General features: G+C 35.0%; 1 protein-coding gene across 4 annotated transcripts in view; it reads left to right on the forward strand.

Moving 5' to 3' along the window:
- The window catches only part of Nep2 (M13 family metallopeptidase neprilysin 2), a 355508-nt gene that overhangs the window by 42726 nt on the left and 285730 nt on the right, over positions 1-27052 (forward strand). For 2 of the 4 annotated variants that reach the window (XM_090391525.1, XM_090391528.1), the window contains exon 2: positions 25325-25458. In XM_090391525.1, coding sequence (XP_090247651.1) covers positions 25325-25458 — 134 coding nt within the window. Of the gene's footprint in view, positions 1-233; positions 373-10324; positions 10427-25324; positions 25459-27052 lie in introns of those variants that run through there. The other 2 variants (XM_090391526.1, XM_090391527.1) reach the window with 2 other exon arrangements.

A 27052-nucleotide genomic window follows, 5' to 3' on the forward strand; every position in this document is an offset into this window, starting at 1 on the left:
AACATAGCATCAAACGTATTTGATAATGTCCACCGGAAGCTGTTTTAGTTGTCATAGAGATTATCGAGTTCGTTACTTGTAGAAATAAAAAAAAAAAAAAAAAAAAAAAAAGAAGCAAAGTTTGACCTTTTCTTTTCATGTCCTTCGCGATTATCTGTTGCCATTTCGTTATCAATGCATTCTTGCATTGCGACACAAATAATTTATCTCTTTTTTTTTCCGAAGAATATTTGAAATTTCAGCTGTTGTGGGAAATAAAATTCCCACTAGAAATTTTACGTCGTGCTAAAGTTAATTTAAGAATTTGCCAAGGTTCAAACACGAAGTCATGTCGGACGAGCCTTTGATCCATAAACAGTCCCCCATTGTTCGGTGAGTCAAGACATTCCATTCATTCCGTTTACTAGGCTTAAATCGTCATTCTAGATGTACTTTGCACTCACTGTCGTGTGCGTCAAGCACCTGTTATGAATGTCGTTGTTGTAGAGCGGACACATAAAATGCGATGTATGTCCGGATCGAACAACAGTCCGCCGATATTTTGTTGGAGGAAGTTATAAGCTTGGAAGGTCCCTTCTCTATGGCATTCGTTAGCGACTTCGGCGTTGCGTCAAAATACGAAACAAGCGCTGGCAATGTAATTAGTCTGATGGGAAAAAGGAACAACTTACGAGCGAAACATCGGAAGACAAGAATAACAGTCCGACATAAAGTACTAAACTGATTTCATTATGAAGCACGTGGACACTAAAGCGACAAGGAGAGTTGGGATGTGCAATAGTAAAGTTATTTTGATAGCGTTAATGTGTTATAAATGGCGTTATTTTTATTTATTTATTATTTGTTATCGATGTTAGTGTTTGCGGTGGTTATCACAGAAGCAAATGATAAACGTGATCTAAGAAAGGAAATTAATATTAGATTTGAACAAAATGACAAAACAAAATCCTGAAATTATTGAATTACTAAGTAATGTTGGTGTAATGGCTTGAACTCTAGTGTTTTTGAATGAATGCGGAAAAAGGTTTTATCAAGCGGAAGCGACAGTAACGACGAAAGCAATCTGGAGTATATCAATTTTGTCACAAAAACGTTGGAGTGACATATTTAAAATAACACTCCAGGCGTTTAACTGTTAAAATTACAACAGAAGAAAATAACAATCGAACAATAATAAAGGATTTTTTAATATTTTATTTCTTAATTTTCTGGATAAAGAATTTTTTTAAATATTCCAAAAACTGTATTTACAGAATTTCTTTTTTCAGATCTCTCTCTCTCTCTAAGCAACAAAAGACGTGTTTTTTGCAGAAAAAAAGTTCTTTTAAGAAGATAGTTTCAAAAAATATTGATAAATAGAAGTTTTTGGCAACAAAACCATCTCCATCTGTGTCTTTCCGCTTTCTTTTGCTTTTTTTTTTAAAAAGTCCTACACGAATCTCGCCTTCAAGAAGTAGTCGATATCTAAAAATAGCTCGCAAACGCAATCCCTAATGTCCATGATTGTTTAGATAGTTGGTAAAGGTGTTAAAAATGATGCATTGCTCTGAGAAAAAAATATTCTTAATGATCACCGCAGTTAAAGGTTTTTTTTTTTCATTAACATATTAAGATATTCTCTCCTTGATTGTGCAATCTTATATTCCACAGATGGCTGCGGTCTTGACGAATCTCTGGTTTTCATTCCCTCATGTTTAAAATTATATCACAATGTAAAAATTACTCTAATATAACACACAGCTAAGTTTGTGTTCCCTCAACAACATCCCCCCCCCCAAAAAAAAGCTGATCAAGTTTGTGTCTTTGAAGACCCAAATTTTACCCACTCGAACCCGCAAAATCCCGCATATTATGACATGAAAATGCATATATATTTTAGTAGAAATCGTTCTGCAGGACCGAAGTACAAATCATTCCAAATTTGTTTTATAATAAATTCATTATATTCATTTCTGAGTTGCTCAATTATGCAATTATCGAAATCTGGTCTCCCGTGGACCAGATTTCGATAAAATTTGCTAATCAGATTTTCAGTAATCAGCGAACCATTCGAATTTTCATTTAAATCGGGACCTTTTTATTTTTAAGGGAGTATTCTACAGTCAATGTTTTCATTATGACAACATTGTATTAGGAAAAATTTTATTTTTCCTAATTTAGCTATTAATATGGTCCAGTTATAGCAGAAATAATAATAATAATAATAATAATAATAATAATAATAATAATAATAATAATAATTTTAGTGCAAATCGTTTTGCTTGCACAATTGAATATAATGAGGGAGGAGAATTTCTTTTCTCACACTATCTTAAAATTATAGATCGTTTTTGACACATCGACTTCTTTTTTTTTTCTCGCAACAATTGGTCTGCGTGAAACAAAATTCGAAACAATTCCAGACATTTTAAGAGATATATTTTATTAAATTTCGTACCATTTTATTAAATCCCATCCAACTGATGCGAAATTATTAATATCAGTTCCTTTTGACAATAAAAATGGCGGATTGAAACCGAAGAACTACATGAACGTCTTGCGTTCATCCATCCTGAATTCCATCTTTTATTACATTCCATCCAGGCAAAGTAGAGCTATTACATTATACAGTATCACGTGTCATTTTTCTCCCATTTGTGTCCTATGAATGTTCCAATGAAACAACGCATTGGAATGAATGAGAAAATCGAGTCATTCAAATTTTTTTGTGCATCCGTCCGAAATACAGATGAGCAAAACAACTGATAGGTGATAACGCGTTGTGCAAAACTCACTCAGCATAAAAAAAAAAATTATATGCTCGGATTATTCCAAAAATGTTCAACTTAAAGCTTAGAATCGCTTTAATACATAGAGGTCGCTTTTAGAAAGTGACGTCATTCAGTTAAACGCAATATTAGTCAGACCAATCATCAGTTAGTTAATAAACAGAGTATGATTAATAAAGTAACGGAGTTAAAGTATAGCTAATAAACTAACAGGACTGTAATAAATTTGGACTAAACATAAATACACAGGAAACAAAAACAGTGATGATTACAGATAAAGTGATGGATAAAGATAAGCTAAAACATAACCTTAAAAGACTACCCACTCCCCAGTACGAGTAGACCGGTTTGTATATCCCAGAAGTTTAATCAAGGAAATGTGGATATGGCGCTTTCCCTAAGCCCCTGGAAAATATATTACGTTTTTATAAGCATTTCTTTGATCGGTTCTCGAGCCAGTCGACCTGTGGCACGGTAAGATTTTCTCTGGGAAACTCGAGTATGAATTCGCAACCAAACAAAATCGACCGTAGAACTCAAATTTTTAGCTAATAATATACTGCATTAGGATTAGACACGACGACAGTTGCCTCTGCTATACTCGCCTCCCAGGATGCCTATTAAAATCACTGATAGCCTTGAGTAAGCTACAGTGATGCCTAAGGGTGGATACTGGCTGTTTTCCTGCTTTTAAAAGTTAGTTAGGGTTAAATGGCTTGCCTATATTCTTTGGAGAATGAAAGATGTTAGCAGATGGCGGAAGTCTATAACCACTTATGATTAAAGATAACCAACATACCATTTCATAACATGAAACAAATATTTACTAACAAAAAAGTAAATATACGTGCAAGAATAGAACTGATAACTTGCTGTGTACATTTTATATTAATGTATACATCAGAAACATGGACTAGTGAAAAAAAAAAAGACGGATGACTCTAAAGATGCGGTTACTAAAAAGATAATAGGGATAGAAAATGTAACAAACAAGTAAGCACTTGAAGATCAAACCAAAAAAAAAAAAAAAAAAGAAGAGGAGGAGGAAGCTTACTGAATAAGATCGAGAAGAAGAAAATGAAATTCTTAGGACATGTACTAAGAGGAGGACTGACTAATATAATCATCGCAGACAAACTAGGGGAAAAGAGGAAGAGGAAGACCAATACATCGCTGTATGAGGAACGCTGCATAGGGAAAAAGTTTAGAAATGAACAAGATAGGAACAAGTGGAAAACCATGGCTTCCATCCATAAGACGGAATGGATCGGAGATGGCACCCTGAATAAATGAATCACAATCAGTTGCCAAGATGTCGCATTTATAATTTAAAAAATAAAATTTAAAATTTATATGCTCAAACGGTAACACTTGTCGGTCATCATTCGTTGTGTTGTTGTGTTATGTTTGACAGCATTAACTCACGACACCAAATTATGAAAAATAAATTGTGAGTTTATTGCGTACTGATATGTAGATTCAAATCAGATATTCATTTTTTTTCCCCATCATTCACATAATTTAGTGCTGTGATGACCGATTTGAATCCACCAAAACAGCAATAAACATATTTCTATTGCTCTCAGCATTTTCGTTAAATTTTAATTACTCTGATATTAATAATAATGCTGTTAATAGAGAGTATTCCAAAAGTCCTTGTGGTTTTAAACTTTAGTAACTTACGATGTACAAATAACACCATTCGGAAGCTAAATTATTGAAGTTTTTATATGAAGTGCAGGTTTATTTTCAAAGTTCGACATAACGACCTTCATGTGTGATGACAGTTATGCCGATTTTCGACTTCGGAAAAAAATTCATCAGCTGCTGTTTTCAGTGGCTGAATGGATTGCATTTGTAATCCTAACCCTATGATCACCCAAACAACGAGGTTTGATCAATAAACAACTGTTTTGATGTGATATCACTCACCACACAAAAAGGCCCGATGGTTAGAAAATGGGACCTTGGTGGCCAAGAAAGAGGCCTTTCTCTACTGATCCACCTGTCTGAAAAAGTGTCATTCATAAACTGCCGCACACGCAAAGCATAGGAGCAAGGCCCTCATCTTGCTGAAGAATGTCTGCAGCATTGAAAGGTACACTATCGTTCAGCAAGATGGGGCTCCCTGCTATTATGCTTGTCCTTGCAATGTCTGCAGAAGAAATTGAAGAACCCCACCCAAAGAGTCCCGCCAACCAGAAATACGAATAAGGTCCTCCTCCATGACAACACCTGACCTCACACCGGTTTGGTACAAGGGATGTAACTGTAGCATTCGACTGGATTAATTCGCCCTTAACTGGACTACCACCAATTCAGTCCTCTGAACGATGCAATCTGAAGGACTCTATTTTGCGTAAGACGAGGAACTGAAACAAGCTGTTGGCGAAGAGTTCCGACGTTGGAGGGACTTCAGTGAGTTCAGCATACAGCGTCTCTCATTCAGCGATGGCAAGATGTGTAGAGAATGATGGAGACCTTCATGAAAAATGACAAAACACTCACGAAAGATGGAGAATTAACCCATATAAAAGTCATTATTAAACAAATATTTTCTTAGAAAAAAAATAGGAGTCATTACTTTCGGTACGCTGTACGCCTCTCGTAATACGATTATTATTACCATTATTCTAAAGAATGCAGCAATAATGATAATAGACTTTCGGTTCCCAGCCTGCCCAAATTCACATTAACTGCATGCCCAACATATTATAACTTTTGCACACAATACTTTAGTATAATACATGACAATCATCATTATTAGCAACCATGGGTCCAATGCACGTAGGTGTCTGATGTTATCTTGATATGATTCTTCCATTGCATTCTATTTTGTGCAAGATGACTCAGTTTGTGTATAGAGGTTCCGCACCATTTGACGATGTCATCGCCTCATTCTCTGTTTGGTCTTCCTCTTTTGTTCTTTCCTTCAATCATTCCAAACAGCAGCGTTTTTAATTTTCATCATTTATTCTACATATATGGCCAAATAGACGTAGTTTCCTTTTGTTTATTTTCTGGATCAGGTTTTCTTTTGGTTATATTCATCTGTAGATTTCCTCATTGTTCACTTTCTGTATCCAGCTTATTCTCAAGATCTTTCTATAGCACTTCCTCTCAAATGCCAATATTCTCTCAAGAGTACCCAGGCCTCGCATCCATAGAGCATGCTGCTGAAGATACAGGTTTCTACAATGCGCAGTTTAGTTTCATCTTTATAGCTCGGCTCTTCCATATTTTGTCCATCGCTTTTAAAATAGTTGTTGCTGGGGCTATTCTAATTTTTATCTCTTTCTTGGAGTCCAAGTCATGCGTCATGTGGCATCCAAGATATGTGAAGTGTTCCACATTTTTCAGTTGAAATCTGTCTATCGTAACTCTGTTCAGTGACTCCTGTTGTCCTAATGTCATTGTTTTAGGTTTTTCAAAATTGACATTTAGTCCATATCTTTTTCCTTCTGTGTATAGTGTTGGCAATGTCTGTTCCAGCCTTGCTGCGTTTTCTTCAATCAGGACGATGTCATCTGCAAAGCAGAGGTAGTTTATTCTCATGCCATTTATTGAAATGCCTCCACCTTCTTCTTTAATCTTATCTAGTGTTCTTCCCAGATGTGTGATGAAGATGATTGGTGATATTGGGTCCCCTTGTCTTGTGCCTTGACTAGTGGCAAACCAATCTCCAGTCTCACCTGCTATCACGATTTTTGCTTGTGCTTGGCTGTTTATATCTTTCAGTAGGCGGATCAATTTATTGTCCACACCATAGAATTCCAAGACAGCCCATGTTATATTTTAGTCAATATTATCAAATGCTTTTTGGGAGTCTACGAAACAGCGGTATATCTTTTTGTTATTTCTTCGAGCTTTCTCTGCTATTAGTCTTAGTGTGAGTATTTTTTGCACTGTACTTCGATCTTGTCGAAATCCGGCTTGCTCATCAGGAAGATGTGTTTCCATATGATCCTTCAGGCGTTCTGTTAATATTTTCATCAGCACTTTGCCAAGATGACTCATTAATGCAATAATTCTTTAATTGGTGCATTCTAAAGCACTGCCTTTCTTATGAAGAACAACCAAGACCGATTTTTTCCACTCTTTGGGGCATACCCTGATCTCCATATTTCATTACATAGCTTGTGTATTTCTTTTACAACTGATTCTCCCCCCCCCCCCATATTTTAGCATCTCGCCTATTATGTTGTCATTTTCAGGACTCTTGTTCTTGAAATGTTTTATAGCCTTATTCACCTCCTCTTCCAAGATGTCATTTTCAAAGATCTCTGCTGGTGGAGAGATTGCTTTTAGTTCTTTGATTACTTCTGTTGCAGTATCGTTTAGTTGATTTTTATATAGTTCGCTGCAATATCTTGTCCATCTGTTTATGATTTCTGTCTTGTCCATCAATACTTTACCATTTTCATCTTTGACTGCTACTGATCTTGTTTGCCACATCGTATTGACATTTCTTATAAGTTTGTAGACCTCTCTAGTTTTGTGTTCTCCACAGTACTGTTCAATGTCTTTGCACTGGTCCTCCAACCATTTGGCTTTATCAGATCTTGCTGCTTTCCGTATTTCATTGCATTTTTCACGGTATAACTCATCTGCTGCCTCTGAATTATATCTTTTAAGTTTCAGTTCTCTTTTCTCTTGTACCAATTTTAGAGTTTCCTGAGTTATCCATTTCTTGTTGATCTTTTCTCTTCCAGAAATTACTTCCTCTACTGCTTTTTTTTAGCATTGTAGTCAGTCGTTCTGCTCTTGTATTTATATTTTGTTTTTCACTTGAGGTCTTAAGCTTATTTTCCAATATGTTCTGATATGCTGTTCTTAGCCTGTCTTCGTTTAGTTTTGAGATGTCTCTAGCTTTTTGGAACTTTCCTGTTTCAGCTTTAGTCTTATACTCGCAATCACTAAGCTGTGGTTCGAATCAATATTTGCTCCTTGGAATGATCTGCACTGTTGAACTGAGGTTCTCCATTTCTGGTTTATTAATATCAGGTCGATCATATTCCTGTTTGCCATCGAAGGAGCGCCACATCCATTTACGACAATCTTTTTGTTGGAATTTGGTATTGCAAATCATCAGGTTGTTATCCGTGGCAAATTCCAGAAACATCTCTCCACGTTCATTTCTTTCTCCATATCCAAATTTTCCCCATAACCCTTTCCCATCCTGTGTTATTTTTGCCAATCTTTGCATTCCAGTCTCCTCCAATGATGAGTATATCCTGCTTCGGCACCTCATCAATTTCTAGTTGTAGATCCCTGTAAAATCTCTCAATGTTTTCATCTGCACTCTTTACAGTGGGCACATATATCTGAATGGTCGTGATATTAAATGGTTGGGCACTGAATCTTGCAACCATTATTCTTTCACTAACTAGTTTGTATCCTATCATTGCCGGACAGGCCTTGTTACTTACCAGGAAACCTACGCCTGCTTCATGCTTACTTTCATTTCCTGACCAGAGAACTCTTCCACCATTTGATTCTCTTGAAAATGTCCATCTCATTTCTGAAATACCCAATATATATCACATCTGTATTTCTTCATTTCTTCTTGAAGCAACTGCAATTTTCTAGTTGCCCAGAGTGTACGAACATTCTATGTGCCAATTGATATACCATCCTTTACAGGCCTGAGTTTGATTTTTTTGTCTTTGTTTTCAGTAACTGATTTTTCGATCCAACCCTGATTACTCGATTGGGGACGCGGACCTTGTTTGACCGGGCGACGTCCGAGCTGGCATGAGTCTTTTCTTTTGTTCTGTGGCATCAGATTTCAATCGTGTTTTCTTTTTACTGTCAGCACATCGACACTTATCTGACAAACCCTTAGTCTTCCTTGAAGTACTTGGGAAAGAATCAGGAGCATATAGATTTAGGCATAGGGCGGCCTAAGCTCGCCTTGAAGCAGTACCGTCATTGAACTTCTGTGGCATTTTATAAAGTTACTGGAGTTGTCCACTACACTACCACGACCTGTTAGTATTGCCGCTTCTTGTCCGGGACTGCTTATTGGCTATTCGCAGTTAGCCACCATCTCTGGTGGTCATTCTCCGATCCGCAACCTGGGGACCCGTCCGGTGGCATGTAGTTTTGCCTCTGGGGGAAAGATCCCAGACCGGAACATTACAATATATTGCGTGATTTAAATCAAAACTTAAATAATCCAAAATTTTTTTGTAAACGCCCTAAAATTTCATTTTTAAGAAAGGATTAACAAGACAGGACCGGGCCAGATATAAATAAATAAATAAAGATCATTGCTACCAATGCACTACGAAGTTGCTCCTGTATTTTTTATTTATTTATTATTATTTTTTTAACACGTTCTTTCTTATATTTTCAACATAAATTTACTGTGGTAAATATGGGTTGTACAATTTATTATTATTTTCGCTCGGTTCCCTCGTGAAAAGCTTTGCTTTAGAATTTCGTCACTGAGGTGAAATAAGCTGACAAAGAGACAGAATTATGTCTTCAATGTTTGTGATATGAATAACACTGCCGCTTGTCTGCTTATTTCTACTTTACAGTGCTGGTTTCAGTAATATTTAAACAACTTCCTTTTCCCGACATCACTACCGCTTGTCTGCTTATTTCTACTTTACAGTGCTGGTTTCAGTAATATTTGAACAACTTCCTTTTCCGACATCACTACCGCTGAACAAACATACGATCTCCGTTTTCATTGCTCTTTTACTGCCACCTGGTTGGCAGTCAACAATACAATTTTACAGTTTTGTATATTGGATGTGTTAGGAATTTCTTTTGAAGTGGTTATAATGATTATTTTAAATAATCATTAATGATAATGATAAATAATTTATTTATCATTTCTTTCTCCCCTTCTTTATCCTCATTTACTATTAATTTTTTTTTACAAAAAGCATTCATCCTTTCCTTTCTCTTTCATCTCTAGTTTCTAAATATGTATTTATTATTTTAATGTTTGTGTGTTAATATAATTCCTACCGCTTGTGATAAAGACGGAAATCCCATTTTATGCTGCGGTATATTGAGCCGTGCCACTGCACAGTCAGTCACTATATATAGTGCTACATTCTAATGTAATGTAGCTCATCTAAATAAATCAGCCCGTATAACGTTTTAATTACATTCTCTTAAAGATAGTATTAGGTCAATTATATTATTATTTCGTTTTAGCGTTGAGAAGAAACTGTCATTTTGTTAAATTATAAAATTAATACGTCATTTGCTCAAGAAACGTTCTCGTTTTTTTGCTCATTGAAAGAGAACTTACTTCGCTATCTATCGTTTGCATGTTTTCTTTAATTTTTTCTTTTTTTAGATGTGAGATACAGAAATATTATTGCCAGTTTTGAACACAATTTACTTATACTTTGATCGCCTTTAAATCCGTGACTTTATTAGACAATGGTCTGTAATACCAACATTATCCGTATTTCCAGACAGGCGCTGTTGTGCTAATAAAAACAGAATAAAAAATAAAGAAAAAGCAGAAAAAAAAACTTACGCTATAATTGAGTCTGCTCCCAGATTTTTTTATGTTAGTGACATAAAGGCTGGTGGATAAGTATAGAACGTAAACAACTTTTCTACTGAGTGAAATATAAAGAACTAAACCGAACCGTTTCTAGCTAGTGTAAAATTTATTCTTTTAATATGTAAGTACATGTATGTTATTTAAATACTTATTATTATAACATAGTTCATTATGTAACGTTAGCGCATACGTGTCTTGTTTATTATTTATTTCTTTAGTTTTGTTTATTTTTACTTTTTATTTTTTTCACTGCTAAGACGCAGTGGAAAAAAAACAATAACTGAATCTGTTATCAGAGGGCGACTTCGTATTTTTACAGCATTTGGTGATGAGCTGTGCACGAATTAAGAAAAACAATCATTATTACTTTATAATGAATGTTTTGTTTGAGGGCGCAAAGGTTTGAAGCTGGTGTATAATTTATAATACTTGTTTATTAATTATTTAACTATAAATTCATTCTGAGAGTCCAGATCATTAATAGACAATGTATTTGAAGTTCTAAAGTATATAAGCCTCTCAGAAAAAAGGAAAAAAAAATCTAATTCAGCAACAAAGATAAACTAGCCAGGGACCAGACAACATATTTGCCTCAGTGTCTTTAGATGCTTCAGGTGTAATTCCAACTCATCCTAACTCACATCTAAACTTAGGTTCTTAACCAATAGCGCAGTACATTGGTGCGCCCAATATACAGCTTTTATCTATTAAAATGCATTACCCGTGTGCCGTCCCGATTCAAATTCGAACATTTCACGTGCTGTGAGAAGGTGAACCGGTATTAGGAGTGTCATGAATAGGTAGATAACTGAGAACCAGTGATCTTCGTGATACGATGGCAGAAGCAAGCTTAAAGACATCTGGGGATAAAATCCAAACCATGACAACGCACCTGCACACCTAGTTCAACTTGTTTTCTCAGACATGTATCCATCATGGTCCCATTCCAGGGCGGATTGTTCAAAAGTTTTCAACCCTTAATAACATCGCGTTAAGTTTTTTTGTTGTTGCTGCATAGTTGTAGAACCTGCACGCCGTTTATTTTCTTTACTTGTCCATCTAAGAGGCTCGAAGGCAATCCAAGAATAACGTCGTATTATGCTTACCACCTTATAATTTCAATGGACACACCCGCGAGTCTTTAAAATGCGAAATCAGTCGATCTAAATTAGTTCCGCTGTTTGTACAAGTTTGCCAACCGAACTGATGTCAAGTAGTCCTCTCGAGATAACAGACATCGTTATCTTTCACATTTGACGTAACCGAAAACACAAACGCAGGCGAATGCCCTCGAACAATAGAAACCTCCTCATCTGCTTATAACAGCGAATATTCAAGCATCCAGTCACGACTTGGTGCCAATAACCTCACACTGCATGGAAATTTTAATTTTCTGAGACGAAGGAGTTCATTAATAATTCTACTGCAGGAAAAATAATAATAATTCTGTGGTCCTTGTCTCCTTATCTACTTCCAATGTGACTCTTGTCTCAAAACTTGAGATCTTTTCTTCCCCACAATCCCCTAATACTGTACGATGAGTTACGAGCGACAGTGAATAGCAGTCTCGCGCTATCATCCAACCTTGGTGCTGCCAACACTATTCGTTACTAGAAAATAGAAATTGGCCTTGTAAACTCGATTTACGCGAGGTGAACTGGTCATAATTAGCGATCCACGTGCTAAGAAAATGCACGCTTACCGACTATATCACGTGGAGCCCCGTTTTAAGAAGACAAGTGGCATCTCCTGAAAAGCGTGTTTGTAAGTTTCTTAAATCCATCAGGCTCGGGGAAGGTTGCGTACCGCACGAGCAATATACCGTATTATTCAAACAGCAAGAGAACTTCTGTTTTTAATCGGGTTCATATTCAATGCAGACGTTTTCAGCAATTTGGATGCTTAGAAAATAGTCGTAAAAATGAAGATTTTTGAAGTTTCTTATCTATGAAAATATTAAAAGTTTCATTAAGCATGAACAATTAAAATAATTGGAATATGAAATTTGAAATTCCAGTTATATTTAATGATTCCAATTGAAGGACATTTTCCTTCCAGCACACGCTGAGATCTCAAACAAACGATGCCACGTTAGCAAAATTCACTTCATTTAGGATTTAATAAACAGATTTACATAAACCTGGACTGAAGACCTGCAAAGTTTATCTTTCTGAATTGTAAATAGGATCCCAATAAAATCACGAAGTCATACTGTATACTGATTTCACTATTTTGTAAATATTCTTTATCTAGCAAAATGGGTTTGTTTGAAACGTAGATTCAGTGGATCAATTGATTCAGCAGAAGAACAATAGATTTAGTAGTAAAATGCTCGCCATTGCTTTCGTTCATTCCTACATTCGAGTCTAACTTACACTACAAATATACAGTCCCGTTTTCAACAAGGGATGTGTTATAAGAATGAGTGAAGAGAAAAGGAATTGGAAACATACAAAACCCTGTGAAAATTTTCGAAAAGAGAGAGAGAGAGGGAGAGATTTTTAGCGTGTATAATTAACTACTAAATTCATTTATTTTGTCCATAAGGTCTGTATCTCATGTCTTAAGAATGTCGCACAGTTCACCAAAATAATTATCTTGTTATCATTTGATAGCAGCTGGATAGATAACAGCATAAAAATGTTAATTAAAAAAAACGCTTTTGTTTAGGAAAATCTTCCTAAGTACACCACAAACATATATATCATCATATCTAGGGATCAGAAAACTTATCCTCCAAAGCTGTAAGCATTTTAAAAATATTTTTGCGCCATCTTGTAGGTGGTATAATGAGCAATAGCGTGTCATTATGTTTCAAGCATGAATACAACTTTGGTGAGAGGCTTGTATGAAAGATTCATTCAGGCGTAACTACATCTGGGTATTCGCTCACTATCCAACATAATTATCCAGAATGTATTCCCAACTGATGTTATTCCTAAATTATATTTTCGCCTCTAAAAGTAAACCTTGGGATGCATTAGTGCCATAAGCAAACTCAGTAAAAGTTCCCAAGTATCCTATAGTGATTTGTGTAAGTTCAAACTGGTGCATTTGTCTCAAGCACTTGAATATCTTCCTAGCCGATTTGTCTTCGTCTGTTTAAGTGATTGTTTGTTTTTGTAACGGTATTCAAATTGCATTTCATACACATTTGCATAACCAAGTGTAGTATTATTCTCGAAGTTGTTAATGTACGAGGGTGCAGTGGTGTAGCTAGAGCCTTTGCCGCCCCTCTCAATGCACACCAAAAATACTACAAAAAGTCAAAACGACGTATAGGGAAATAAATTAAAACTATGTTTATTTTTGAAGTAAAACTTTAGTTTCAACATTCAAAAATGTTATTTTTCTTGCTTTTCTGTTAGCAAATCGTCGATGACATCGACGAAGACTACTTCATAGTAATGTAGGTAATTCTTAATCAATTTGATTTAGAAAAACTCCTCTCACAACTAGCTACACTTACAGCAATTGTGAGGAAAATTCGCAGTAGTATTACAATATTTGGAACTGAGTTCTCGAGACTGTATTTTAGAATTAACTGCAAAAGTCCAAAGTGCCGCCCGGGGCACACCCCTCCCCCGCTACGCCTCTGCGAGGGTGTGCTGGGGGGGGGGTCACCATGAAAGAATTGAGGGCTTCTTATATATCCTTAAAGAAAAAGAACAAATCATTACAATTTGATGACACATGGGGATTAAAGAGTTTTAAGATATGTTCTTTCTTGTGGCTATATCAGTTGCTTTAATATCATTTTTGTTTTAGGTATTTATCAGAACTTTTCAGCCCAGGCCACCTCGTATTATTGTGTAAAATATTAATCAGTTTTTCACATTCAGTATTGCATTCAGAAATAAAAATAATCAAGTCTTCTAGCCTATGATAAATTTATTCGTAGCGCCTGAGCTAAGCTAACAAACAAATAAACGAACCACAGTTTGCATTGAGTGTGTTTCCATTGTTCCAAAATATCTGAGAACGGAAAGCATTTTGTCTGCCAAAAGCATAAAAAAAGCTATTTGTTTATATAAATCGTTGAACTTTTGGAAAGATTGCTTCAATGCTTGGCTCAGCGTGTGAATAACCTTGACCCACTTGCCTACCATTGTACGCGAAATCCCCAGCTACTGTTTTAACTAGAAACAATTCAGAATCAGATCGATCGCTGAGATGTCTAACTTGCATTTGTACGCAAACATTCCGATAATATTGCCTTCGAAAAATCCAAAAGTATAGAAATGGGATGATTACGAATAGTTCCAATATGGCATTTTGATTTTTTGACTTTGGCTTAAAGCAGGCGATGCTTTAAAATTGGATCCAAAAGTAAACAGAGGATGGGATGGTGTTATGTCGTACATTCTGGCTTTGAATCCGCCATCTTGTTGGAACGTTATTTTTATTTAAATTATCCGGTTTTTTTTTTTTTAGATGCCTGATTGATACTGATCCAAATATAGAGAAATTTATATTATTCTGCACCACCCTATATTCAGATTAGTCTATATAATATAGTGGAATCAATCATCAACTAACTTCTGCAATCTCACTTTTCTACAGGCCGTGGTTAATATCATTTAAGGCTTCCACAAGGTCCGATAAACTTTATGAGCGGTGCAATGAAAGAGAATCAGGCAAAACATTTAATGCAGGGTTACATAACATGTACAATAAGTATAACTTTGAAAACAAGATAATGCAAATCAACTTAGTTCAAATACTCATAACAAACATAAAACATTAGGCATCAAACATCCAGCCGTCAATTTTACATTCTTCCGAATAATTAAAAATGGTTCACACAGTTCAATGTTACAGAATCTTACGGTAAATATTCTTAAAGTAGAATTCTCTAATTCTCTCTTAGTCAACAAACACTTAATTCAATTATGAGGCAGTTATCACTTCAAGGGGGTAACACTTTAAAGCTCCATATTTCGGCTAATTTTAGTAGAACACCACAGTAAATGTTAAGATATATCGGTGGGGGGGGGGGCTAACTCTTATTTCTTCACGCTGAAATATAAAAAAATGGACTGCTCTTACCGGGTTACATCCTTTGCACGTTGGATTCACTATAGGCACACTTAAAACTGAAGTTAACTATCACTTTGAACACTATTCAAAAGGAATCTTAACTATATAACTAAAATATTAAACATAGAGCTTGACAAGTCTTGACGCACTCGTTTCAGGTAATCTCCTTATTCCTTATTTTCTTCTACGCATTAATTTCAGCTTTGCACTATTCTTCCTCAAAACAATTGGAATTCGACGTAATTTTAGAATTCAGTAGAAATATTCCTAATTGCCTATTAATTTCCCGGTCCCTTCTTAATTTATTTATGGCATTTCCAAATTCCCTTACTGCCACCGGTTACTTTACTCCGTGCTGTCCTGAATGCTTCCCATTTTTTCTGTCGTTTTCCAATAAAATACCTTCAATCTTCCCGCCAAAATCCGGTTCTAGCCAGTTCAGCTCATATCAACTCTTTCTCCCTTCGAATACCATACCTCACGCTCCACGCACGTACTATCTAAAATTAACTCCGTTTCCTTGCCAACAGCCAATCAAATGCATTCAGAAGAATTACATAAAATTACTTTCTCTTTCAGTAATGTTAATAAAAAAAAATATATATATCACAGTATATAATATACATTTAAATTTACTTACACACAGTTTCTTACAACATTTACACAAGAATTAATAAAATAAACTGAATGATATTTTAATACAGAGTCCTATCAGTACCAATACATATTTTAGATTAATTAATTAAACAATAATAAACAGACTCCAAGTAATTATATGAATAATAAATTACAAGTAAGAGACTAACAACAAATGATATTTACAAGTCTTGCTTATAACATGGTGGATTATGTTAAATGTGAATGAAGAATTAAAACATACAAAATAATTTCATTCACAATTTAACAATGGGACATTCTAATTTTGATGGTTTTATTTAAAACGAAATTCTCTTCTGGTTTTAATTTTTAATGAACTCCTCTTTTATTTATTTATTTATTTTTTTTTTTTTAAATCAAGCAGTGTACGTCTTACAAACCTCTTAATGAGTGCCCTGCAAATATGCAGCGCGCTCATTATATATTAATATACATAATATATATTATTATATTAATACGTTAATATAATAAGATTCCTTCAGCCAGTAGTAATTCTTGTTTAGTAGTTTCATCACACACACACACACACACACACACACACACACACACACACACACACACACACACACACACACACACACACACACAAAGTCTTGTAACATATTAAAAGAACGGATAGGATTCTAGCGATCCGTTCGAGAAATGTATCCGGTCCTTTATTGCAAAATTGACTATGTTTCGATTTTTTTTTTTTAAAAAAAGCTATTATTTCACTTACATAATCACGTGATCAAGGTACAGCATGTATCGATTTTTTAGATGAGTTGCTATTTCAAGAATAGCTGAGTTCCTTTTCACTTTCAGCCTGTCTGATTGCACGAAAGGCTTCCCACTTGTCTATAGAAGTTGTAAACAGAATTCAATAAACAAAAGTAGTTTTGCGAGTTCACTCTTTAAAAAGTGATATTTGTTACATATAAAGTAGGCTGAAACTGGCTTGTGCAGGAAAGTACACTCGTGCTTTGAGGAACGGTGCCACAGAAGAAAAACAACAAATACACAATAGTTAATGCGTTAGGACGTGACGGACAAACGTGCTATTTTATATGTCAACTGTTACTTTCTTTAAAACTTTTTTTTTTTTTTGATTTTCCCGCTTCTCAAAATCGTAGATATAGAACGTGTTCTGCAACGCTGCTTTTTGGTGCTTTCTCGGGATGTTAGGTCACTGTCCACCAAAATAAATAAATAAATAAATAAATAAAGCACAAATGTCTGCGTAATCTTAATTTTATGCTAACTTCGATGTTCTATTTTAGTCACCGAATACAGAGAAAGAACCTTTTCTAGACCATTTTACATCCCATTCCAGAGTAAGTCGATCTTCGACACAAGTAGTTTTTTTTTAATTTAATTAAATTTTTATTATTTATTTATTTATTTATTTTTTTTGTGTGTGTGTTCGCCAAAGAACCTCGAGGTTTTAATTTCCCAACAAATCTACCGTATAACACTCATCCATCATACAAGTAAATACCACTTAGTATTTCCTTCTGCTAGCAAGCCGCAGAAATGCGCTCAATTGCGACAATTATAGCCCGTGAAAACCAGCTACCTACAGATTTCCGAAAAGTAAGAGATAGATAAAAAAAAAAAAAAAAGCGTTGTTTGTTTCTTTTAGGAGAGTGGAAATGCATTGGGGTCCTTATTTTTTATTTATTATTATTTTTTTTTAAACTCCACTGTAATTAGGGTGTAATTGCTAATAAATTTATTCACTTTTAGAAGCTATTTTTGTGAAGAATAAATACTGCTCAGACATCGTTTATAACATGGAAAAATGTATTTAGAAAAAGGTGCCTTTTTTTTTTTTTTTTTTAATCTCGTACGCGGATTCTTGAAGATAATCTTAGTTTAAATTCTGCAAATTTAATTCAGATGATTGTTCAGCCAACCGCATTACACAGTTAATTTTATATGTAACCAACCTCCCGAGTTCCGGGCTGGTAAGCCGGTTCTCCTTCAATCCTGATGACTAGAGACATGAGACAACAATGTGTTTGTCTCATGAAGGCAAACACATTGTTGGACGTTTCAAAACAATGAAGAGACAAAAAACGTTTCGGCTTATCTTTTTATATATATAGAATAGATATAAATTGTGATGATTTTATATCATCTCATATCATTTTGAATAAGTTTACTATTAAAATATAATTCAATCGTAACCGAAACTGAAGTGACTTGACAAACTTGAGACATTTCAAGATTCCAAAACTGAATTTCAATAACCATTCGGTTAGAGCAGAGGAGTAACATGCACGTGACCAAATTTAGAAGGTGCTTATGAGTTTTGCAAAATTCACCAAAAAAAAAAAAAAGTCTTGTTGATTCCATTTTTACGTTTTACTTAGTAAGAACGAAATAATATAAAAAATAAGAAACGTTTCTATTTTTTTAATCATTTCTATCTTCATTATTAGTGAAAATTTAAGTAGGGACAGTTTTTACAGGAGAATATTGCTGCTTCCTCAAGTAACTAACGTGGGCGAATAGGGATAGTTGTTTCGTTTGTTCCGCAGTACTTTTTTTTTATTATTAAAAGGCTAGTGACTTTTACTCATGTCGCAGAATATATTTTCCTCTTGTCCAGTTGGAAGAATAAAACCAGACATGTTCCTATGCGACTAGAAAAGACGTGGGTTCGATTCGCGTCATGAAGATAGAAATCTTTGATTCGTTTTTTTTTTTTTTTTCGAATGAGGGTGAGTTAGCCGTCTTATACAGTGTCGCAAGATTTTTTCACCTCGAAACTCGGGTGTTTGTGGTTCCTCAAAATAGACAAATCATCATCAAAAAAAAAAAAATAAATAATAATAAATAAATAAATAAAAATAAAAATAAAAATTGAAAGACAAAAATATTATTTAGTGGTTGGTAGATGGTGTAGTACATACGGTGGATGTGTGCAGCTGCCCCCGCTCCACACATTCCTATGCGAAGTGAAGATTCCATTTCGCTTAGGAATGTCTCCAATCTTTGGACCACAGAGTGTAAGTAAAAATAAGAGCTAATTATTACATTGGAGTTTACAATAAAAGCTATTTGGATGAAGAAAAGTTGCATTCAAATCTCATTAAGTGATTTATAAATTCGCACCTTTTAAAATACTTAATATATAATAGCGCATATAATTCCAGTTTTAAGATTCGTAATATATCTTGAAGCAAATGGTTGTGTAAAGAACAACATAATTACTGAAATTATATGGAACTTAAACATCATTTCTAAAGGTCCTGCAATGTAGTGCATACTGAGGCAACTTCTGGCAATGACTCAAGCTTCTACTGAAAGCACTCGTTTTAAAAGGGACACACACACACACACACACACACACACACACACACACACACACACACACACACACACACACACACACACACACACACACACACACACACACACACACACACACACACACACACCGTATTCGCAACATTTATCTTTAGTGTGGAAAAACATGAATTCGAAATCCACTAACTAGGCCCTCAGAAACCATAATAATGGTTTTTCAACTCGAGTTCACCACCTTCAGGTAGAAGCTCTTCATCCCGAAACATATCCAAACCTGCCGAAGAACACACCCATTTAGGAAGCAGGAGACTGATCTCACACCTCAGTCGCTTGAGCTGTAATTCAAATATTTCAACTTAGCACAGACACCTCCCTTCTCCTCGTGAAGTAGGGAAACTACAATTTATGCTAAGAAATCTGTAATGTTTAAAAATAATGACATATTGCATATGTTCCATATTTCCTCCGAGTTTCTTTGGTATCACGCAACTTTAAATACGTGACTCGAAAGGCTTTTATCTTCAGTCCTTGTTTTTTCAGTTTTAGATTTTTAAGCTCATTTTCTGCAGTTATCACACCACTTTTTAAGTATATTCGTTATTTAAACACCTTTATTGCCCACATTTTTCACCACCTACGAATGCAGTCGATCAACCGGATGCACGAAGAGCTGATGCTGGTGGGACGGGATTTAGCGAGAGGGATTGGATCCCTCTAATAAGAGTATATTTATAGGGGGGGGATATAAGAGCCTCTACAGCTCAGTCAGTATAGACGACGCCTTTTGGTCAGGAAACACCTGGATTCGATTCCCGTCAGTGACGTGAGGAACTTTATCTGGTCTCTTTCGACTAAAGGTGAGTTAGCTGGTCTCATACGGAAGTAGGGAGTTCTTTTCACCCGGTAACTCGTGTTTTCCGTCACCCAGAACAGGCAAACCTGCCTCGTGAACACACATGGATTACAGTCATGAATATGATCAAAAAAAAAAAAAAAAGGATAGTGTTGATGTTCGGCAATTGAACATCACACAAAATACGTATGGGTGATTATCTTCGGAGAGTGAGTATTATCTTTTAATCAAATCATTAAAAAAGTTGAATAATTATATGTGAAATCTTGAGTGTTTAAAGAATAAATATGATAAATTTAGTTATTAAGATTCATTTTACGACTTGACTGATTTTAGAATTCTTTTTTTTTCCCCCTTTATACGATATGAGAATGTGGCTATCTGACAAAATGAAAAATTGTTGCAAACGTATTCTGTCACAAGTGTTGGCATTCTTTTTTTTTTTTTTTTCTCTCTTCTTTTTTTCTCCGTAAGATAAGATGTTATGACGCCAGCCTCTGGACATATCAATGGTAAAAAGTTAACAGAGCAATACTCGATAGAGTGGCCCGTAGAGCAGTAATTCATTACTAAAAGTTTGGCGTATGGTAATTCCTAGGGGGGGGGACACCTTGAAAGAATTGTAGCAGCTCTTCTCACTTAATTTTATCAAATAACAAATTTTTGCTAAAACCGAAGATATATGGGATATTGTGTAAAGGTTTCATTTTTTTTTCTTTTATTCAAGATAAATATTTTTCTTTCCCGTAGCTCGTGCAAAAGAACGTATCATCATCAAGCTTGAGACTTTTCAGACAGGAAATTGCAGTGTTTGCAACGTGTAATATCTTTCTAAATATCTTTAATAAAGCTGCAATCATTCAAAGATCGTTGACTCGATCTTCGGACGAATAATCCAAAAATTATATATTTTTCATCAAAGAAAAAAAAAAAAATGAAAATTGAGCCAGTAGAAAATACTTTCCTCCAACCATATCGCAGGGAGAGAAATGAACTTTTAAAACATATCACTTAATGCATCTGATCTCATCTTAATTTTAAGTTTATTCATTGTGTTTCCATTGCGTTTTCCAAAAGTGTTTAATTAATAAATTAAACAACACAAGTCTGGGAGACCTCCTTTTAGAAAAAAAAAAAAAAAGTTGTAGGCGTAAGTTTCTGTGGTTTAGCAGTTCATAAGAAAGATTCCAGTAATTGGACCACATGTTTATTAAGATAAATAACAATAATAATAATAATAATAATAAAACCGACAAGTTTCGTAAGTAATTTGACTTACATCTTCAGGGGTCAAAGGTAACTAAAAGTTTAAACACAAGAAATGAGAAATTACTCCAAATAGTTCATCCTATGCAGTGTGGCCATCTAACTGTCCCTTAAATTAAATATCCGAATGCAGATTCAGTGCAATGCTAAGTTTGAACAATGTTGGATGCTGTCACGTCCTGTTATTCACGTTCACATTGTCCGAGGTCTGACTTGGGCATACTTTTTATCAACGCTGACCAAACTTGATGTAGAATTAGGCCTTGGTTTTTTATTGCATTGCGTTGGAATTCTAAGCGTGTTTGCAACTCCTTTAAATTTTCTTATGTAACAAGTTTTTTCAATGTAAGACATGTTTGTTTTTTGATTAAGAAAGATACGTAATCTATAATTTTTCAATAAAATTTTAATTGTGATTATGCACTTGCCATTTCTGTCTATAATAAACTGCTCCACTCTATAATAAACTGCATCTCTATTTTGAGCTCCTCTGTTTAACTTATTCCTTGAACTTAAAGTCTAATTGCTAATGTAACTGATTTGGTGTCATTTTTGGGTACTTTTATCACGTACAGTGCACCAAGTAACATTTCTATTAAGTTATTGATACGTTATTTTTGATTTCCTTTTGTACTTCATCGAATCTTCAAGGTCTCAGAGAGTATTCACACACCTCAGAAGGGGAAATCCCCTACCCTTATTCAGGATTCTTCATGAAAAGAAATTTACCGTCCTTGACTTCTTTCTTTTTACCCCCCCCCTTTTTTTTGTTGTTGTTGTAGCAACGTATAACAGTAATGTACTGATGCAACTAGTGGGTAAACATGTTGCGAGTCGATCCAGGCGTTCTCTAATCGATCTATTGTAATCACGCTTTATGTGAGACACGAGGCAGAAGGCAGTATAAAACTTCTTTTGTAACAGACACAAGCTTGGCATTTTACAGTGAAGTTTATTTGTAAGCATCCACAAAATGTACTTCGAACAAACTTGATCTCTGCTACTATGAAAGAAGACACGCATATCAACAGCGCTTACATACCGATATGAATCCAGAAAAACAGGTGATTAAAGATGTCCGGTGTTGTAATTCTCGTTGAGCTCTGTGTCTTCTCTTGTTCAAGAGATCTGGGAATGAATATAATTTTGAGTTTTCGGAGAACTCCTCAAAATTATATTTCGATCATATATTTTTCAACTTTTCGTATAAGCGTTCATAATAATTTGGATACTCAGGGATTAATAGCCTTGGATTCATATTGAGTCAATAATTTTAATAATCAAACCGTGGAGTGTCTTAAGAATATGGATCAGTCAAGGTAACCTTTTTTTTTTTTTTTTTACTTTTCTTCGAATTCTTTTTTTTTTTTTTTTTTTTGATAAAAGTCAATTAAAGCAATTTCATAGGGTATTATTATTAGTATTTTGTTTCATCCTCTGTCGCATTTACCTTGCCTTTCACTGATGAAAATTTTCTATTTATGGAATGATGCTTCGTTTTTAGGAAGAAATAAAAGGTGCAGGAGATTGACTTCTGAGTACTGAAACTTGCAAGAAAAAAAAAAAAATCTGAATGCCACATCTTCATCCTTGCTGTTTTCGCTCCACAGTTCAACTTTTCAATACGAAGTGCGCGCTATACTAAGACGAACCCTTAACTCCGGCTGACTAATCTTTAGTGAGTTAGCCAAACTCATACAGAGGTGGAGATTTTTTATTCCTCAAAACAGATTAACCAGCCAGAAAACACACTCAATAGATATGATATACTGACCTTAGTTTCATCTGCTGTCGTTAAGCCCAATTCTCATCGCTGATGCCGTCGTTGCACATGGTTTAGTAGTAGTAGTAGTAGTAATAATAATAATAATAATAATTATTATTATTATTATCGTTGTTGTTGTTGATGATCTATTGGTCTACTGATCTAATCAATGATCTATTGTCTCACGAACGAAGTTAGACACAAAATGTTTGATTTCCATGCAATTTAGCATTGGCAATGTGGCATTACTCAAGAACGGAAAAATGTGTGATAAAAGCATACGCTTGGTGATCACATGATTTTCTTAAATGATGCTCATTAGTTAAAAACGACTAACAACAAAGCTGAACGAAGAAATGTTCACTCTTTTGATGTTTTCGCAACATAGCGATTTTAATCCAAGGAACTTCTCAAAGGAGCAAATGCTTTTCTTCGGCGTTAATCTGTCGCATACGGAGGTAGTAGCAGCATTTTTCCTCCAGGAAACTGGGGATTTTCATCTCTCAAAACAAGCAAACCGGTCAGAAGAACACACGCAATTACACAGACATAAACACATTGGCCTCGAACATGATTGCTTCGGCCGTAACTACAAACAATCCAACGCATATCCTCACGAAGGTCACTCCCCTCCCTTCTTTGTAGACACCTGGACACAGTAATCCACCTGTCCTACAACACTATTTTTACGCCTGAAAGAAGATGTATAAAGGACGAACAAAAAAAGAAAGAAAGAACAAGAGAGAGAGAGAGACTGTTTATCCAACTAATTTCAATACAGCTAAAACGAGAAAGAAAAGAAATTCGACAATGCAATGTCAAAAAAAAAAAAAAAAAGATAGGCAAATGTTAATGACAAAATAAATTTGTACCTTACATAATAAAGATGTTCAATAAAATAGTAAAAAAAATGTCCAATGGTTTAATTGCAACTACGTTTTATACGAATAAAAGAGAAAGTGATTTTTACAAGTCTCTCTCCCTCCATTTTTTAACCTTTCAAGACAATGACAGGAATATTGACGTAAGTGCATCTTGGGGTCTGGGGAGGGATACAGACACGAATGCCAGGGGAGATATTTCAAGTAAGTTAACATGAGACAGAAATTTTTTTATTTTATTTTTTAAAATTATTATGTTAAAAATGGAATTTTCTAGCTAAACCACTAGCGTATAATCACCATAGCATGCCGGGAAATACTGTAATAAACAAGCAAACAAACTGTAGCTGAATCTTTAGTTTTTTTACTCCAGCTTGTATTTACAAGCTGGAGTAAAAATACACTCGTATATCGTACGTAATTCAGTTTGTGATTGAGAATAATTCTTGATTATATCATTGCAAGAAAAACTTCAGTATTTTTCATGACGCTACATTATTTTATCTGATCGATCTGTTCTTCATAAGAGGTCACCTTGACGTCATTTTCTTTTAAAGCGTTTGTCTTGGCCAATCTCATTGCACCTTCATATAGGATGTCACGTAAACATAGCTACGCTGGCCCATCATCGCGGGATGACAATGGAAACCAGTGGTAACTTATGTGAGATTAATGTAAATGGTAACACTAAAATATTAAGTCGATTTCGTATTAATTAAAAGTAGTAATGTTATTTTAATACAATTAGCCAATGTTTTAAGGTATAATTAGCATAAGGGAAACATTTATAACAGAAAATGAATGAATTAATTTGATTAACTATGACAATTAAGCCTAATTTTAGGGCCACTGTAAATTCTCCATTACTTTTTTATACGTGAATTTCACCCACAAAAGGTTGAAATCCTGTAGCTCAAACAAATATCCCAAATCATTTATATATGCAGTATAACCTTATACTGTATATCGAATGGTTTTATCGTAGTCGATCACAGCGCCCTCTCACAACCATTACCGCCTGATTGATTGTCAATACCTCGATAATTATAGCATGATCGTTACACACGCCTATTTTATCATTAAATGAGCAAATTAATTCTACAGCATGTACTCTTGTATTGAACAAAATGGCACACGTGACAATCTGTTATAATTAAATTCTTTTAGAAACCGGTGCTTTGCACCTGCTGGAACTTTTATTAGTGCATCTTATCAAGTGGAGTACGCAATTTAGTGTTTTTTTGTTTGTTCGTCTTTATATAGGAATCCTCCCTGGTGGAACAGAAGGTCTCGTTTGGAACGTACCCTCTGTGGTATTACTCTTATTTCCGTACTCATGTTTGCTGCTATGGCAGTGGCGTTGGCCGTTATTGGATTCCAGTATCAGAAAAATATCGGTAAGTCAGCACTTTTTTTTTCTCTTTTTTTTCCTTTGGATTTCAACTTTTTCATATGTTTATTATTAATTAAAAAATATCATTGTTTTGAAAAAAATGAAACCGAAACTTTTGAAAATAAATATTAATAAAGAATGGCCTCAGACAACCTCAGACTGAGATTATCTGAGACAATTCAGTCTGTTTTTATTTTTATTTTTTACGACATAGAATTGAAGTAACATGAGATAAGTTTTAATTTATAAAAAATGGGGGAAAAGTGATCTACAGATGTAGCTAGATACATTTACTTCGTGCTAAACACGATACTAAATTGTACTAAGGAGATTCATGCACGTCCTTGATTTTTAGACATGCAGAACCTTCACACAAAGCCAATCAATGCGTTCCTACAGACACAGGCTCAAGAGCAAGAGGAATGTTAGTTTTATAAAAGAACGACTTTTATGTACGCTTTTCACTACTGCAGTATACGAAGTCTAGTCAGAAAGTTTCGAAGCGGACTTTTTTTTTTTTTTTTTTAAATTAACAACACGTTTTGGTTTTGAATGGAATTAAAGATAAAACAACAAGGCTATGAAGTCAGGGTATTGTGCCTGTTAATTACAATCATTCATCAGCAGATTTGCTGTGTCCTGCCACTTCTGCATGAGACACGTTTAAGTAGACTGTCCAGCAGCTCGATGCTTGAAATGATATGACTAGACAAGTTAATGCTTATTAGACATGTCCATCTCAGCGCATCGCTTCGATCCTTCTGGGTCAACGTTGCAAGGTCATTTTAATAATCTAAAAATCGGGAATTTTTTAAAAATCGCTGAAAATAATTTTCAAAAATATACATGTAATGACAATAATCAGCAGTGCAAGAACTTTCGACTGCTTTGATCGCTGAAGGATGTCCAGAATGATAATCGAGTGTTAGCTTCGTTCAGAAGATTTACTAGATGTTGGTTACACAAGTACACAATGGTAAAAGGAACTCTTTATTTCTTTTTTTTCTTCTCCTTTTTTTTTTTTTTTTTTGGTTTTAAATGGGAGAACCAATCCCCAGATTTTGTAAATGCAACATTTGATCTCTAAGCTCAGTCTTTGTACTTCTGGATCAGACCTTGTTTACTTTAAAAATAATAATTTCGAGCATGAAGTTCTCATCAAAACTCAGTTAACTATACTACATGAAAACATGTATTTACATATCCGAAATGTGTATAGAAATGCAATAAGAAATGAAGGGACTACCTGGTGTGTATATATTTGCAAATATATAATACCAGCCTGACTGGCCGAGTGGTTAGCGTATCTGCTCTCCAATCAAAAGGCTGCGGGTTCGAATCCCGCGGTTGGCATGGATGTTTGCGACTGTCTGTGAAAATACTAGTGGTGGTCGACGATAGATGGCGTTGGTGTAGATGCGATTCGTTGTAGATGGAGTTAGTGATGGAGACAGAGAGTTGTAGAGCAAGTGCCCTCCCTCCGTCCCTCGATGACTCCATGGACTCCCTGGAGGTGTCATGTAATAATAATATAGTCGACTTTCGAATACCGTTGCCTGGAGATGTACAATTATTTCATTAGCAGCACCTACAGATGA

Source organism: Typopeltis vanoorti, chromosome 4, assembly GCF_054136105.1.
Source record: "Typopeltis vanoorti isolate ZY-2024b chromosome 4, IOZ_Tvanoo_1.0, whole genome shotgun sequence".
NCBI classification, from domain to species: domain Eukaryota; kingdom Metazoa; phylum Arthropoda; class Arachnida; order Uropygi; family Thelyphonidae; genus Typopeltis; species Typopeltis vanoorti.